The following is a 19,163-nucleotide window of genomic DNA, read 5'->3' as shown; positions in this document are numbered from 1 at the left end:
ACTAGCTAGTATGTGAGCTAAATGAAGAAAGAGACCGTGCTTACTTACTTACTTAGTCCTAAGCCTTTCTACCGTTAGGTGTAAGGCTGGTGGGGTTAAGTTTTGCACTGTTCTCTCCATGCTATCCAGTCTTGTGTTAGATTTCGTGCACTTTCCCATGTCAATCCTTTCTTCTCAACTTCTTTTCTGATTTCGTCTACCCACCTAACTCTTGGTCATCCTCGTTTGTTTTTCCCTTGCATTCTCGTTTCAAACACTCGTGTTTGTCTGCCCTCTTTCTGTTTACTATTTTCCTCAGGAACCTCATTTCCATAGCATTGACTCGATATTTTTGTCTCCCAGTCAATGTCCATGACTCGCTATTATACATGATTATAGGTCTAACTACTGATTTAACGACTGCCGTCTTTCCCTTCTCCGGTATTTATTTTTTCCCCAAAAATGTTGTTTTCATAGTGTTAAATAAGCTTCCTGTTCGTCCCATTCTCTCATTTATTTCCATGTCTTGTTTACCGTTTGATTTAATTATTGCTCCTAGGTATTTAAAATGTTCCACTTGTTCTAGTTGTTTCCCATTTAATTGTATTGCGTGTGTCTTTTTCTTATTTGACATTATCATTGTTTTTGTTTTCTCTCTATTTATTTTCATATTTATCTTTGACAGTTCTTCTTCCAGGATTTCAAGGTTATTCTGTAGGTCTTCTCTGTTTACTGCTATCAAAACCGTGTCGTCTGCAAATAGAAGCTCTGATAGTTGAGTCTGTTTTATTTGCCAGTATCCTAATGTCAGTTTTCTCATTCTTCTCTTGGCTTTCTTTATTGCTTCATCCAGTACCACTAAGAACAGCAGTGGGCTCAACACGCATCCCTGTTTGACGCCTAGACTTGTAGTAAATTCTTCGGATTCCTCGTTGTTGGTTCTCACCGTACTTGTATTATTATTGTACATATCCTTTATTACATCAATTGTTATTCTGTCAACTCCTCTTTCCTTTAATTTCCTCCATACATCCTTTCTTTGTATTCTGTCAAACGCCTTTTCCAGATCAATAAAGCATATATGTATTTCTCTATTTTATTGATTACTTTCTCACTTATTTGTCCTATTGTGAATATGTGGTCTTGCGTGCTTCTGTCCTTCCTGAATCCACATTGTGTATCTTCCATAGTTGGTTCTATTTGGGTTTTTATTCTTGTTTCTATTATTCTTGCGAATACCTTCCCAGGAATACTAGATATAGTAATATCTCGGTAATTATTACAGTTTCTCTTGTCGCCCTTTTTGTGTATTGGTAGTATAATGTCTTTCTTCCAGTCCTATGGTATTTCTGCTCTCTTTATGATATCATTCATTAGTTCTTTCATGCTGTCCGAAAGGGACCGTAGCCAACCGTAAAACGACGCATTGAGATGGCGCTTTCAGTACGATATGAAAAATATTAGTTATTGAAATTAGTTATATAAAGAAAAGTGGAAGAGGATCAGAGAGACGACGTACGTCCCGGTTAAAAAATTTAAAGCAGTGGAGTGGAAATACAAAAATAGAACTCTACAGAACTGTTGCAGACAAAGCAAAATGGGTCGTGATTATCACCAATATCCTCTAAGGATGAGGCACGTTAAGAAGAAGATGGCTTACGACATTTGTGCTTGTTATATATTATGTCTTAGTAATACGGTTGCCAGGTTTACCATATTTGAAATGTATTTACTGCTTTCAGAATAGTACCAAGAGTATTTCATAGAATCGTTAAACCAGTATTTATAACACCTTTCATTCTATGTGTATTTCGGCTTTATGTATACATATATTGGTTTTAGATATTCCCCTTCCAAATTTTATTAGTAACAAAAATCTTCACGGCAAATATCGAATATAGTGTATTACTGGCATTAAGTTCGTTAATTTATTTACAAACTCATATTTACCACATGCTTATCAGTTATGACTGTATGTGAAATAAATGTCGTTCTACGCCGTTTAAATTAATATTCTCCTAAATTTGTCTACACAGAATTAGCAAAGGAAGTAGAAAAATGGTGGATAACGATAAAACGAATTCGTTCACTTCATGTTTCGAACTCATTTAGTATATACTAAAAAAACGATTTTGAACTGTTTATTTGCCTCAAAAACAGAATAAACTATTGATCAAAAGATGTTTGAAAATAATTAGTTTGGTGTATTTTGGTAATTGTGTGCGGTAACGAAAACAATTCCGAGGTATATCTTTATAATACAATCCAATGTTACCACCTACACATACAATTTACTTTATGTTTTCATCATTATTATCATCATCCAGCCTCGAAAGTCCACTGCTTAACATATGCTTCTTCCTCGTATTTCCAAGCCCGTCTTCCTGCGCCACTCTCATCCAGTTTTTATTTTGTCTTCTTAAATCGTCAGCCCATCTTGTAGGCGGTCGACCGATATTTCTTTTATCTTTCCTTGGTCTCCATTCCAATAACCTCTTTGTCCATCGCCCATCCGTCATTCTAGCTATGTGTTCTGCCCATCTCCATTTTAGTCTGGCTATCCTTTCGGTGACGTCGGTCACCCTGGTTCTTCTCCTGGCCTCTTTGTTCTTTATTTTGTCTCGCAGTATTATTCCTAACATGGATCGGTTCTTTCTTATCTGTGTGACTCTCAGTTTGGACGAACCAAACTTTAGGTTTTAACATCCAGTAAAGATATAACGAAATAGTTCTTTTTCTTCAAATGTATTAATGAGTATAAACAAATGCTTGTGTCGTCCATATACTATTGATCACAAAAGCTAAACAAGAAACTAGAAAATGGGCTCGCCACCAAGTTCGTAAAAAAATAAAGAAAAGACACAAATAAAAATGTTTCGGAAACATATCTAAGGGCAAATAAGCTTCATAAATGTTTCTGATTTGCTTTAGAATACATGGTGCATCCCACATTTAGCAAAATAAATTTATCCCTTTATGGAAACTAACCTTATGGCTACAAATGTAATAATTTATTAAATGTTAACAGCAAAGACACTTCTTGCCTAACGACAAGGTTAGATTTAATATAAGTGGCGCATAACCACTCGTTCTAAGAGGTCTCTTGTAGCTCATTCCTACGGTAAAGTTGTCCTTTTAGCCCAGCCTTTTTAACAAAGTCCATTACGGTATTTGGTGACACTTCTATGAAGTCTTAGGGCTAGAGTTGATAATATCGAAATGTTTTGAGACTTATCTTATCCAACCCTGGACAGTTGCACAGAAAGAGCCATCTCGTCTTCAGCGCCACAAAATGTGAAATCCGCACTTTCTGTTAGTACGATTTTATCTATGTGTACCTCTAAGCGACAGTATAATGTTAGGAGACCTGCGATAATTAGGAAATTATTCCTATTTATATCTAGAAACCATTCGAGTGTTTACCGCCCATTTCTTGGTAGCAGTGGTTACGTTTTATCCGTTCCACCTAGTCCTATATCGTTCTTTTGTCTTCTTCTTACTTTTTGCCATTCCAACGACCAGTTCTGGATATATGAATGTTTGTTTTGCCCCTCCCCTGACAAGTGGATCCGCCACTTCTTCGGTGCCTTTAATGCTGCCTGGCTATCGGATAAAATGTTTATAGATTTGTCCCTGTAATTTCTCTTTATTAGTTCCTGCAGAAACCTACCTAATGTCTAATAAACTGGAGGGATGAAAGAGTAGAGTAGAGTAAATTTTTATTTGCATAAATTTTTAAACATAATTGAGCAAATAACGTAACATTATTCATTACAGATTAAAATATATATATATATATATATATATATATATATATATATATATATATATATTGACATCACACATTTAAAATATATTAACATTACAAATTAAATATGCTGATCAAGGAGAAGGATAGGTACTCCGCCACAGTGTAGGGTTCAATGACAACTAGGTGTTGAAAAACCTTTCTTTTAAAAGCTCTATAGTGTGTTTCCTGTTGAATGTCAGATGGTAGACTATTATAAAATTTAACACACGCATACAAAGGACTTCTCTCTGTTATAGACAATCTGTGAAGTGGCAAATTCAAATGAAGGCTTCTTGTATTATATTCATGATGGGGAAGCAGATGATAATACAAAGAAAAATTTTTAAAAAGGAACATAATACGTTCAAATATATAGATGGTTGAGAAAGTGAATATATTGAGTGATTTGAATCGGCCTCTACAGGATTCTCCCGCCTTCAATCCTAAGATCACACGGACTGCCTTTTTTGGACTATAAAGATAGTTGAGCTATCTACTGCAGCACCCCAGAAGATCACCCCATATCGCATAATAGAATAAAGGTTTGCATAATATACTGATAGTAAAATCATCTGGTCTAGATAGCTCTTTAACACCCTTAATGAGTAGCAGGCTCTATTCAGTTTTTTTGTCGTATTTTGTATTTGTTCCCCCCAATTCAGATTCTGGTCAATATGAATACCAAGAAATTTAACTGATCTAGCAGGTTCCGTGTTTTGTGATAGGAAATTAATTGTATCTGGAAACTGCTCTCGTGACTGGCTGGTTCTAAAGTAGACAAAAACTGTCTTATCAGTATTAAGCAACAACTGATTTCCACTGAACCACTATTCAGCCTTTCTTAGAATTTGCTCTGCCACTGTGAAAAGTGTTTCTAAAGTTTTTTCCCAGAAAAGCACATTTGAGTCATCAGCGAAATTTACAAGGTTTGAGAAACTACTAACCACCGCATTTGGAAGGTCGTTTATGTAGACCAAAAAGGGAAAAGGCCCCAGGACACTCCCCTGTGGTATGCCTAATTTTAAATTGATAGGATCAGGGTAAACCATACATTCCCTTTTCTCCAGGCATACCTTTTGCGACCTATCTGTGAGAAATGATTTTATCCATTTTAATGCTGGTCCCTGTATTCCATAAAGATGTAATTTTTGTAATAAAAAAACATGATCTAGGCTATCGAAAGCCTTAGATAGGTCCAAAAAAGCACCTAGTGTTTTCATCTTTGCCTCCAGCTTTTCTAAAATTTTTGATATAAAATCATAGGGAGCTGTCTCAATAGATCTCCATGCGAGAAAACCATGCTGTGAACTACTAAATAAGTTGTTTGTAGTGAAAAAGTTTTGTAGTCTGAAATATATTGCTTTTTCGAATATTTTTGAGAATGATGGAAGAAGGCTTATTGGTCTATAGTTCTCCATCTTAGTAACATCACCTTTTTTATGTAGTGGCTTTACAATTGCCAGTTTTAAACTTTGAGGAAATTTACCTTGCCTGAAAGAAGCAATAACTATAAAAGAAACAGGAAGAGAAATCTCTGATGAAACATATTTAATTAAGTTGGTTGATATTTCATCATAACCAGAGCTATGCTTGTTTTTTAAGTTATTTATTATGTGACTTATATATTTCTCTGAAACGGGAGTTAAAAACATGCAATGATTAGTTTGTTCGATATTAATTTGAAAAATTTTTACATGCTTTATTTTCTTTACAGCTTCTGGTGCTGCATTTACCATAAATTCATTTATTTCGTTATAAAGCACCTGAGGGTCACCCTCTAAACAGAAATTACCTTGATTTTTGGAATTACCCTTAATCTCTTTTACCAATTGCCAAGCCATTTTAGTTTTATTTTCGATATTTTCAATTCGTTCTTTATAACAATTTTTTCGAGATTGAGTGAGTAAAAAATTGTATTTGCGTTTTTCTGTCCTGTAAATATCTTTATAATCAACATTATTGGTAGACAGTGTAAACAAAACATCAAGCCTAGATTTACAATGTTTTATATCATCATTTTTAAAGTACTTTTGTGATTTTTTTTTATTTGCTGAATTTATCTCTTTTAAAGGGAAACATTGTATAAAAATTTTCTGAACTAAACTCATAAAAGCATCCCGCTGATTATCTACATCTAATGTCTCAAAAACAGATACCCAGTCTACATTACCTAACCTGAATTTAAAAAAATGTTTATTCTCCTTGCTAAATATTCGTTTTTTTATTATATTTGACTCAAATTCATTTAATTCAAATTTTACCTTTTTAGCAGTATGATCAGATGTATGAGGATTGAATACAAGAGAATCAAATATGTCAAGATTTGTAAAAATATTATCTATACAGGATTTTTTGTTACCTTGTATGCGTATATAGTCTTTGTTGGAAGGTTTAATATCAAAGGAACTCAAAAACATTTTTAATGCGTCTGGCCAACTCGCACCCTCAAGCAACATATCTAAGTTAAAATCACCAGCCAGAAAAATGATAGAGTCCTTGTCAACAACATCACAAAGTATTTGGTCCAATTTGTTTATTAAAACTTGTGGGTCTTCTGTTCGGTAGGTGGATAGGATTACAATCTTCTTCGTATTAATTCGCACCTCTGCAGCGGAACACTCAAACACCGTTCTTTCTGATAAACTAGAAATATCTTTCCGGGCTTTTGCAATAAATGTGTCTTTGATGTATACCGCACTGCCACCATGCTCCTGTGAACTGCTTCTACAATATGTAGAGATCAGTTTAAAATTCCGCACATTGTAGTCCCGCAGTTGTTCTTCTGTTTTCCAGTGCTCAGTTAAACAAAGAGCTAAGCATTCATCATGATCTTCTAGGATAAAATTAATGGCATCAATACTTGTTTTAATTGATTGCGTATTTAAGTGAATTACTGATAATTTCTTTTGGTGTGTGCCGTAGATTGTCTTTTGACACTGGGGTGCCTCTGTACATTCTGAAAATGGTTAAAAATTACACCATTCGGCCATAAGTATTGCTACATTAAATGAGATATTTTTAGTTCTGGAACAGTAATTTTAAATGAACTTTTGTACTTATCTGTCCTGGTTTTCATTTTTTCACAGATAACGTTTTCATTAAGTTTTCTTTCTTTTAGATAGTTAAGTATTTCCTGAGCTTCCGTTTTTGGATCGAAACCTGACAGGAAAATCGCCATATGTTTTGTGGCCACACGCAGGATACTTCCAGCATTCTCATTGGTTCCCTGGAGTGGATCTGGTCGTTCAATAAGTGTTGGACGAGTTGTTTTGTAAAAACCTCTTTTTTTTGGGTTTCCCATTTATCATTTTCATCTTCAATCAGCGGACGGTTGATATTTCTAACAGGTGTCACGGGTGCAATTGAACTGCTTGAGATTCTTGGTTTAGGTGGCAGCGCAGACAAATCAACAGAACAAAGTGGCTGTTCTGTGGCTGCGTCAACTGAGTTTGTAGTCTCTTTCAAATCATTTTGTTCTTTTAAAATGGATCATGTTAATGGATTGTTATTTTTATTCTTAGTTTTTGCAGCATTTTTTACCTCATGGAATTTTTTGTTAACTTTTTCTCTATGCTTTCCATTTTTTGCCATAGCAGCTTATTATTTTCTTCTAGGATTTGATTTTTACTTCTTAACTCACAAATTAGTTCATTTAGCAGATGAATGATCGTATTTTCCATGCCATCCCCACTATTTAAGGTTATGTTAGAATCACAACAAATCACACGCGTTTCATCTAAAATTTGAAGTTTTCCGGCCCAATCCCGTGCTGTGCATGATTTATGGAAGGCTTTTCCACACTTTACACATATTATTGTGGTTATTCTCTTTGTTTTGCAACAAGTCAACTTGGTTTTTTCACTCTCACTGTCACGATCATCCTTATCGGATGCCATCTTGAATTCGATAAAATTCTTTCTCCCTCTGCGTACTCATCGCAAGGATACTCCATGCCATTAAAAACTGTAAATGCAAAATCATGTAAATATATCGAGAAAGGTAATAAGTTTCTTCTTGCTGATGGTCTAGTATTAACTACAAATGTCATAGGTGAAGCTGCCTCCCTCACTCTGCCTTTTGTCGTCTGCCTCTATCTGACCAGTCTCTTCGTACCGCTGCGTTGCCATACTCGTTATTCACCGAAGAGACTTACACCAAATATTTAATGTAGTTCAGGCCATATTCTAAAGCCATTACAATTATTGCCTTAACAATAAAGTGTATACATTAACAACGACAACACTACAAAGATAATTTGAACTTGGCAGATAAAACCAAAGAAACAAAAACTATGCTGATAATGGTTTAAAGGAATTTGGTTTGAGGAGCCATTTTTCTTGTCAAACGCTTACACATACAACGATCCGTTAATAAACTATGTTATAATAGAAAAGATACGAAAAATAAAAAAATTATAAAAAACTTTAAATTACGGGGTGACCCTAATTTAATTTTTAGCAGTGTATTTATTAAGTTCGATATATTATTAATTTGTAATTAGTGTTATCACATTAATATTAATTTACTATATTTTAAGATGTCTGAGCATTATGTAAATTGTTATAGGTTAAGCAGCTTTAAGTTAATGCCTGAAACAATTAATATTGTGTTATTTTAATAAGAACAGTAACTAATAACCTTTTTTTTTAACTAATTGGTTAGAAAAATATACGTTTTCCTGTTATAATTCAAAATTTTATATTACCTATATTTTCTAAACTTCTTTCTCAACGAGACCTTTATACTGACCATGTATTTTCTGTTGTGTTTTCAATAGTTTACTCTAAAATTAAATAGGTTAATTTATCTTAATTTGTTTATATTAAGATTAAATATTCTTTTAATAAATAAAATAAATGGAACAAATATTTATTATTAATCTCTTGAAGTGTCATAACATATTTTATTTAATAAAGTTGTGATAGTTTTTAACGCATGCTGTGATAATCTTTTTATGGTCTATTAATGAGTCGGTATCAAAATTAAACTTCAACATTTATATATACAATCTGTAGAGACCTGGAACGACTTTTGGTATATTGTTAGTGGACAAGAAGGACAGAAAGAAAAAGTATTCAGGGAGAGAAAAGAAGCTGAGACTCAGCTACATGATTTTAATATATGTAGTTGACAGGTCGAGTTTACTTTTCCTACTAATAATTTCCTCTGCACATCAAGTGGGTGTACGAATTTTAAGATTTATATTCATTCCTAGTTTTGACAACGTGTACCAAATATGTTCTTAAACATGGTTAGGATTATTATGGGATCTTAGTCAACCCTTCTTCTTCTTGCAGTACCGTCTCCTATCGGAGGTTGGCTACCATCACAGCAATCTTTACTTTGTTGGCAGCAGCTCTGAACAACTGTATTGAACTGCACCCATACCACTCCCTTAAATTTCGTAACCAGGAAATCCTCCTACGTCCCATATTTCTCTTTCCCGAGATTTTTCCTTAGATTATAAGTCTAAGCAGAGAGTACTTTTCTCCTCTCATTATGTGGCCCAGATATTTCAGTTTTTTTGTTTGTATGGTTTTTATGACTTCGCATTCCTTCCCCATCTTCAGCAGAACATCTTGATTTGTTACTCTTTCTGTCCATGGTATTTTCCACATTCTCCTGTAACACCACATCTCGAATGCCTCAATGTTTTTGATGTTTATCTTTTACAGTGTCCAGGCTTTTATGCCGTACAGCAGAACGGAGAAAACAGAGAAAACATAGCACCTTAACATTCTCGTTCTTAAGTTTATATTTATGTCCCGGCTGCATAGGAACTTTTTCATTTTGACAAACGATTGTCTCGCTATCTCTATTCGCCTCTTGATTTCTCTTGTCTGGTCATTAGTATTAGTGAAGCAAACCCCTAAATATTTGTAGGACGTAACTCTTTCAACTGGCTGATTATTTATGGTTAAATTCACAGTGGTGTATAGCGTTTTTGTTACAATCATGAATTTAGTCTTTTTGATGTTCAGTTTTAGACCATACTTTTTGGTATGGGTGTTTATGTTTTCCATCAAAAACTGTAAATTTGCTAGGTTATCTGTTACTATTAGCGTGTCATCAGCGTATCGTATATTGTTAATTAACTCTCCGTTAATGTTTATACCAATGTTTTGCTCTAGGAGCGCTTCCTGACATATTGTTTCGCTATATATATTAAATAATAGTGGAGAAAGCGCACAACCCTGACGCACACCTCGACGAATCTCAATTTCTTCGGTTAACTCATTATCAACTTTGATTTTTGCTGTTTGTCCCCAGTACAACCTGGATATGATGTTAATGTCGCGACTGTCGATGTTTTTGCTTCTTAGGATTTCATACAGCTTTTGGTGTCAGACTTTATCGAAGGTCTTCTCAAAATCTATGAAACCTACGTAGAGGTCTTGGTTTACATCCAAACATCTTTCTAACACACTCAGACCAAACAAAGCTTTCCGTGTTCCCAGTCCACCTCTGAATCCAAACTGTGTGGCGCTTATGTCCTCTTCTAATTTATTAAATATCCTTTTGTGAATTATTTTTAAAAATACTTTTAGTATGTGGCTCATTAATGCTATAGTTCTGTGGTCTGAACACTCTCTGGCGTTATTCGTCTTCGGGATTGTGACAAAAGTAGAGGAGAGCCATTTCTTCGGTATGATGCCTGTTCTATAAATTGTGTTAAAGAGGTTCACCATTATTTTAAGTGCGTTGTCGTCTATTAGTTTCAACAATTCTACAGGAATTTCATCTGGTCCTGCAGCTTTACCCCCTTTTGTGTTCCTTATAGCATATCCTACCTCGCTTTTTAGGATTTCAGGCCCTGTTGTGTCGTCTGTAGGTTCTGCCACTGCTATTTCTGGTCTTTCATCTGCAAAAAGTTCTTCAATGTATTCTGTCCATCTTGCCAGTTTTTCATTTAAATCTGTAATTATTTTACCTTTTTTGTCCTTTACTATGGATGCTTGTTTTACTTTTTTACATGTTATTTCCTTGATCTTTTTATGCACGTTAAAGCTATCGTACTTTCTATCATATTCTTTTATTTCCTTGCAACTGTCCAGAACCCAGTTCTTTTTGGCTTCTCTAATTTTTCTCTTAATTTCACGGTTCACTTCTTTGTATTTTGTCTTTTTCCTAATTTTGCTTGGAGCTAAGGAGCCTTCACCAGCTGTCATAAGCGCCTTTTCTATCTCCATCCATTTATTCTCTACATTGCCTGTGTTCCTATTTTTTGCAGCGATGTTTCTAAGATTGTTGTTTACCTGTTCTCTTGTCCTTTCCAGTATAGTTGCGTTTTTCAGTTGCTTAACGTCTATCTTTTGTTTAACTGCACTTTTCTGTAGTTTCTTGAACCTTAAGGGTCAACCCTTACCCTTACCCTATATAATGATGCGATGTTGTTACCATAGTCATATAATACAAGATAGACTGATCGTTGCAATACTAGTCCGTTCTAGTCTAGTAGAATTGCAGCAGTCAGTCTATCTTGTATTATAATATATATTATATATATATTATATATATAAGAAATATATGGTTAAATATTTCTGTCCAATCGTATCTATGCCAAATTTTATGTGCAGTTTATCGAGAATAGTAGGAAAATGACATTTGACAAAGCGAACTTAGTGAAAAGCATCTGTCCTATTTTTTATATTTTTTTAAGAATATTTCTTACAATAGGCATAGTGGAAATTAGTAAAGGTCATGGTATAGGAAAAAAGTCAAACAATAAAGGCAAGTCCTATAATAGCGATTTCATTGGCTGGAACTAGTGACAAGTTTATATGACGTCATTTTTAGATGTGGTGGGATTGACAAATGTAATTAACTTTTGTCATAATATAGGAATCAATTTTTAGGTTACACATGATACACTGAAATTATATGACTATGGATATTTCTATGGATCTAATATTTGTATCATGAAGGATAAATATAATGTGAAAATATTATTTTCAAATTTTAATCTAGAAAGACAAAACACAGATATATTTTAGATATTTATTTCTTCAGCAGTTTTTCTCTTAGTTTGTGTTTTGAGTCCGTAAGCTCACAATGCAAATGTGTGAACATAAAAACAGTAATATTGAAACTATGGAGGCAAAATAAAATATTGAATTATGACCCCTTTACCCTTCTTTTGAAATAAAATTACATAAAACATAGGTTTTACTTTTTATAACAATGTTTAAAATAAAATCAAGGTAAAATTACATATATTACACACAATATGAAGACAGTACAAATATATATCTCAGTAGATGTATTTTGCATTAATAATAATAGTCTCCCGTTTTATACCGCTTCGCGGCTTTGGGAGTATAGCAGGGTAGTCTGCTATATCTAGGGCCTACGGTATACAAGGAAGGTAACATGGCCAGTGCTAAGCTTCAACCGCCCATTATTACCCCTGGTTTTACCCAAGGTACTCATTTTATTTAGGCTGAGTCGACCTGGGGCCTATAGACATTTTTAAAAATGTCTAGTTGTTCTTTGCCGGCGGTAGGATTCGAACTCCGGACCACCGGCGTGCTAGGCAAGCATCCTACCGCTTGCGCTACGCAGGCCCTGCGTAGCGCATGCATATTATGCATTATATGGCATATATTCTACAAATTGAACAAAATTTGCTACAGAAATAATTATGGGCAAGTAGAATGTGAATAAAACCTTTTAAACTTTTTTACTCTATCCGTTTTTTTTTTCAAGTATATATATTTGTACTAAACGTTTTTATATTACAAGAATTTTGTATACTCTATTTAGCAATTTAATTAGCCACTCTGGCATTCTTTCTTATCTCCTTTCAAATATATTCCGTCAAATATATTCTTATCTCCGTCCATCACTGGCGCTGTATTGTTTTTTAGTTTCTTTGTTATCTGAACTACTTCTTCATAACTCGAATTTTCAATGTGCTAGTCCGCTGTATAATATATTGTCTCATTTTATTTATTTTTTCATTTGCTGCATTTAAGCTTTTTTTTAATTATTCTTACCTTCTTCTTGTAGTGCCTATCCATTTCGGATGTTGGTGACCATCATGACAATCTGTATTTTGCAAACTGCGGCTCTGAAAAGATTTGTGGTTGTTGTGTTGAACTACGTACGTAGATTTTTTACGCAGGAAATACTTCGTCTTCTTGGTCCCCGTTTTCCTTCTACTTTTCCTTGAAGAATTAATTGAGGCAGCCCATATCTTTCGTATTCTTATTAACACCTTATAATTTTTTTGTTTTTCTCTACTGTAGTTCTGCTTTCATCATCATACCATTCCACACTTCTTTGTCTCTTTGCTTTTCCGACAGTTTTCTCTGTTGATTCCGTTATTATTGTTTTTATTTATTTTTTATCTGATTTCATTAACCATTAACCAAATTAAAGTGCTACTATGAAATGCTTATAGGCACCATCAGTTCCAAAATCGGAAGTAGAGAAGACAACGCAGAGACTTCAGTAGGTCCTCACGGAGTTTAAAACCAAAACTAAGACGAATGTACACTCCTAAAATATTTACATGAACATGATATATATACTATAAATACGTTACTAAAGAAAAGCGTAACAAAAAAATGGACCTGGGTAAACGCAGATAGAAATCTCAAAAAAGACATTTAAAAAAATACATTTTTAAACGCCTTTTTTTGAAATTTTAAAGTAAAAAACTAGCAGTCTTTTGCTTTAAAATGTAGCACCAATTGTACACTTAAAAGAGGTTTTGATTGGAAAGTCTTATTGTTAGTTAATTTTGATCTTTCTTTTCGAGAGCCATGGACAAAGTTACACATCGATTAGATTAGAATTGTTTTCTATGGTCGTAAGATGTAAAATTTAGAGCAGCGAAATATAGTAGTGGCATCTGCTAGTCCACACAAATCCCTTATATGTAATTGTTTCTCGTAATTTTAGTTTTGGTATGAATTATAGGAACCCCCTCAACAAAGGTTCAGGTAAAATATTTTATAGTGTTTTACCGTATTCAAAAATTGTTTTCTACTTCTCAAAACTTTAACATTTGTGAGGTGAGCAGTCTACCGAATACGCAGCAAATGACGAAGTGTCCACACGTCCACTTCGATCCTATTCAAAATCTTCATTTTAAGTTATCAAATCTTGACTCCATACAGCACAATGAAACTTAATAAATGGTCAATATTATTTCCCCAAGTATTTAAAAAAAAAAATAGAGTCGTTACTAAAACATAGATTCCAAATAACATCCTGGACTTCCTACTGATCTTTTGATTCTTACTGTATGACTCAAATACTATGCAGGGTACATCCTGTGGTACAAAACAAGCTATTTTAAACCGATTTATTTATATATACTGAACCTTGAAAGCATTGTTGCTCTTTAATTAATTTAAAAAATATATTTCAACAAACAGATGGTTGTTTTCCTTTTCTTATCAAAACTAAGAGATAAATAAAACTCTAGTCTTAAATATAATAACGATTTTGCATAATTTATATGTAATGAAAATAATTTAAAATCAATTTGTATTCTTTATTTTTTAAATTTTAATTACAATATTATCTACAGATAGGTGACGATATAAATATTTCCCCAATTTTTAATTAAAATATTTTTGCTAAATATCTTCTAAACTTTTAATTTAAAAGTTAAAAAAAGTTAATTAATGGAACACTTTTTGGTAAATGTTTCAATAGTGGAAAGACGGCTTTGTAATGTAGACTTCAATTATGTACATTTCCTTTAAAGACAACAATATAAACTTAATCTAAGAGATACTAGAGTATCTCCCAAAAATGTTCACACATCTGGATGTCGAGAGTAGAATAGCTTTGTGCAAGCATTCTGTTAGGGTCATATGGGTAATAAGGAAGATAGTCGGTTTGGAGAACTCTCAGTTAGCTAGCTAGTTCTTGGTAAAAAATCTTTTCTACTGAGTCATGGCGTTCTTTATAAACAGCTCCGACAAACGGCTAGCCCCGTAAGATGTTAGATGGTTTCTGGGCTTGACATCTATATCGGCATTTGTCGTTTTGGACCTGAGGGTCTTTGACAATATATCTCAGGAAATTTTTAGTTGGAATAAGCGGATCTTGAATGGCAAGTAGGAAACCCTCTGTCTCGGAAAAAATCTTTCCTAATGTCAACCAATAGTTCGAAGCTGTATTGTCGACAAATTCTTGGCTGATCTTATTGAGGCTTGTCACCTATATCAGGTGGTTTATGCGCATTTCTTGTTCCCTCAGTATGAGCGGAGTTGTTTCATCTACTGGGAAAATTGTTCGATGTAAACTAGCTGTCTCAGCCTGTACCTGAAAATAAGTTCTTAAAATTAGCAACCTGTTTATCCAGTTGCTCACCTATGTCAATAAGTCCTTTTCTCCGTTGATACCACGGTAATGTTGTTATCTCTACTGCACTGCGTGGATGATGTTTTTGTGACTTTGTATGAAGTGTTCTTACTTTCTGTTAAAGACTTTCTATATCCGTTTTGACCACTTTAAAATACCAAAATACCAAATGAGTAGCTAAACGTGGAACAGGCCTATTTATTGCCTTAAACAGATTTTTATTATTAAGATATGACCGATTTAGAGGTCGCACAAACTCAGAAGTTAGTTTGGTTTTTATTTGTTTATGGTCAATTTTCCGTACTTGCTATATTCCGAGATATTTGTACATATTATAGTCACCCATTGCCTCGATATTTTGGCCATCTTGCACATCGAAACCTCTTGGTTAAACCTTTTCTTTGACTATATTTAGAACACGGCACTTGTCTAGTTTAAAGTGCATACCGTACTGATATCAGTTGAGAATATTTCCAATTAGTGATTATATGTATATATAGAGTGTCATTAATTTTTAGTCATCCATATAAAGTAGCTGATTAAGCTTTTCCAAAACAGTATTGTGATTTTTTATACTTAAACCTGAGTTAGTGAAGTTCAGTAGCTGAGATAGTGTGTTTATCGCCAAACAGAACCAAAGTAGACTCAACGAGCCCCCCTGAAAAAGACCCAACTTAATTGAGATTTCTTCTGTTGCGATATTGTTTTTCCAGCTATTTAAAGGTGAATTTTAGTCTTCCACTCCATCATTATATGCTTCCACTCCGTCATATTATCATTGACTTTATATATTTTCAATATATCTATAAGCCATTCATGCAGTACTGAATCAAAGGCCTTCTTGTACGCAAAGAAGGCAGTAAAAAGGTTCCTTTTTTATGTACGAGTGGTTAGAAATGACTGAGTCGATTATAAGTTGTTCTTTGCAGTCCATGAAACCCTTAGCACATCCTTTCTGTTGAGGCCCTATGATAGTGTTCAAACTACAATGTTGGTAGATACGCTGGGCTATACAGAATGTGACAAATTTGTACCAAGTTCCAAGACAAATAATTGGGCGGTACTTGAGTGGATCTTGTGTGTTATTTTAAACCTTCGGTATTAGATAAGTGGTTCCCTGAATAAGAAATAATGGTATTTTTTATATTTAATATATTTATTATTATTAGTCGTATTAATTTATCCTTTTATATACACAAACATACACTAACTCTTGCATATAATTAAAAATCTGTTTTTGTTAGTTATAATCATAATTATATTTTCTTCTTCTTCTTCTTCTTTTTCTTCTTCTTTTTCTTCTTCCTCTTCTTCTTCTGGTTCCATACGCTATGCAGCGTGTAGGCATTAATGCTATATGGATTATACGTAAGGATCCTTCTTCTGTTCTACTTATTATTGTATTGATATCAGTTATGTCGCACCAGTTCCTTATATCACACCAGAACGAGAGTGTCGTTTGCGACTTGCTCTTCTTTAACCTTCAATTTTGCTCATTAAAATGATTTTTAGAAGATGACATACGCAGGCAATTTCATTTTTATATATACAACGGGCAATATCCAATGATAATAACAACACAACATAACTAATTCTACCAGAAATCAAATTTATCAAAATTTAAAAAAATAAAAAGCTATGTTAGTGCACATCACATGGATGTCAAAAATTACGTAACTGCTTTGTTAACGTAAAAATTTGTATAAAATAGACTGTAATGTCTAAACTATTGAAAAAAATTTAGGAAAGTTTAGAGTTTGTATTATTAAATATACAGTTGTATTAAACTTTAATTTTTAATTTTAGGTTCTGGAGCAGTAGCAATGGCTCATTTGGATGGATCGGGAACAGACGAAGCTGTGTGCACAATGGTTCAAAGAGTTCAGGAACTAGCACTAGGATATCCAGAAGGTCGAATAGAACTTCAGCTTATTGGTGGATTTAATGACCCAAGGCATTATTCTGATGAAATATTTTACAATGTTTTAAGTACGTATAAATTAATTTTAAACCTTATTTATATTAAGTATACGATGCCGCTGTTATTAAGTTGTAGTTTTATCGAAAAGTCAACTATTTACTGTACTGAAACATTGATAGAATTACCCTACTCTACGGGAAACAAAGAATAAATTTGCCAATCATATATCAAATAGTATCTAGTACGTATATATGTGATAAATTTACTACATAAATATATATATATATATATATATATATATATATATATATATATATATATATATATATATATATATATATATAATTATATATATATATATATATATATATATATATATATATATATAATTATATATATATATAATTATATATATATATATAATTATATATATATATATATATATATATATATATATATACATCTAGCGGTTAATCTGAGCTCCGTTCTAAAACGGTATCATACTAACTCCAGTAGAATATACACCGTGTATAGTATTATCTAAGTAGCGCTTTATTTAGACTCCGACCAACATGTAGGATTAAGTGGACTCCACAACAGGATAAATCATTTGTGGGATCCGTATTTACCATTTTGCGTACACTTCTAATCTCCTGAGATGTTGCCAATAATTGTATTAGTAGTAGATTTTCAAATTTTACAGCTGGTACATTTTGGAACTTGAAATTTATTTAAATATCCATCAATTTAGTCATGGAGAAATTTCATGATTATTTGGCTAATGTAGTTAAATATAAATTGTTAACCGACACATAACTTTATTTTACTTTTTAGTTTTAATAAACAAGGCGGTAATTTATATTACTTGTTTTATATATTTTTAAACATAACAAAGTGTCTATTATAAACGTGGAAACGTTAAGTTTCCATTTTTATTAATTAGTATTTTTTATTAAAAGGCATTGTCACTAAAACATTTAGTTCATAAATGTACGTACATCGGATAGAGTAATCGTGTAACAGTTTATGAAAGTAGAAGCCCCTTCGGTAGGATTATAATGCTTGTTACCCTATTAATATAATTAAAGAAAACTCAAACAACAGGGAGATCTTTGTAATTTTTGGATTACTGCAGTTTATGACATGCAATGTTTGTTTTATAGCGTAGTTGAATTTAAACTACAATAATTTATAAATCAATCTTTAATAACATACTTTTTTACTGCCTAATTTCAATAGATATGTCGATTTTTAATTAAAATATTTAATGCATTAAAGTCGCGTAGAGAATTTCACTAAACATTTAATTTTAAAGCTATTATTATAATAGTCCAAAAAAAGTATAAAAGTCTAGGGAATTCAATATCCCACTATGGATTTGTTTTATAGATTATCGTAAAGCGTTCGACAGAGTCAAATGGATACACTTATGACTGATACTAAAAGAATTAGGTGTACAACAACACCTAATTTTGCTTATAACTGAACTGTACGAACACACTACTGGACCATTTAAACTAACATTAAAAGAAGATTGAAAATCAAAACGAAATATAAGTATCTGGGAAAAATTTCTCAAACGATATTAATATTAAAAGGGACTTTAAAGAGCATCTGACAAAGCATGCTAAACCTTAAGGCGACTAAACCACACAAAATGGTTATTTGAGAAAAATTATAGCTCGTTCCAGAAAGAATTGTAAATATAATAACATTAATGTAGATTAAGCAGAAACGCTGAAGAAAAAACAGTAGCGGTTAGCCTAAATAAAGAAAGGCAAAAAGAAGATGTAATTTGATGTTTTGAAAAAATCTGATCCGAAAACTGTATGAAAAACATCTCATAGTATAGACATAGAGCGCGGCGGTGCCTCTACCGTCTGGCGGCCTATATCGGAAACTTTTACTACCATTTGACTATTTGTGTACAATTTTGTGTATGGTTAAGTGGCACACCACAAAAAGTGTTTTTATTTTCTCTTTTGTTCAACAATTAAAATGTATTGCTATACTTCTAGATGTTCCAATACAATAAAGGATAATAAACATAAAGCACAGGGTAAAAATTTTTATTATTTTCTCTGCACTAGTTATTATAAACACATAAGCTATACTACAATTAAAAACTATGACCACTATGAAAAAAATACG

At 32.9% G+C, this 19,163-nt stretch overlaps 1 protein-coding gene across 2 annotated transcripts in view; it reads left to right on the top strand.

Annotated features, from left to right (window-relative positions):
• Ntan1 (N-terminal amidohydrolase 1) overlaps window positions 1–19,163 on the top strand; it is a 245,208-nt gene that overhangs the window by 195,310 nt on the left and 30,735 nt on the right. For both annotated transcript variants that reach the window (XM_072534734.1, XM_072534733.1), the window contains exon 4: window positions 16,898–17,080. In XM_072534734.1, the coding sequence (XP_072390835.1) occupies window positions 16,898–17,080 (183 nt within the window). The remainder of the gene's footprint in view (window positions 1–16,897; window positions 17,081–19,163) is intronic.

The sequence above is a fragment of the Diabrotica undecimpunctata genome, chromosome 6 (assembly GCF_040954645.1).
Source record: "Diabrotica undecimpunctata isolate CICGRU chromosome 6, icDiaUnde3, whole genome shotgun sequence".
Classification (NCBI taxonomy): Eukaryota; Metazoa; Arthropoda; class Insecta; order Coleoptera; family Chrysomelidae; genus Diabrotica; species Diabrotica undecimpunctata.
This window is presented reverse-complemented; position numbering and strand designations above follow the sequence as displayed.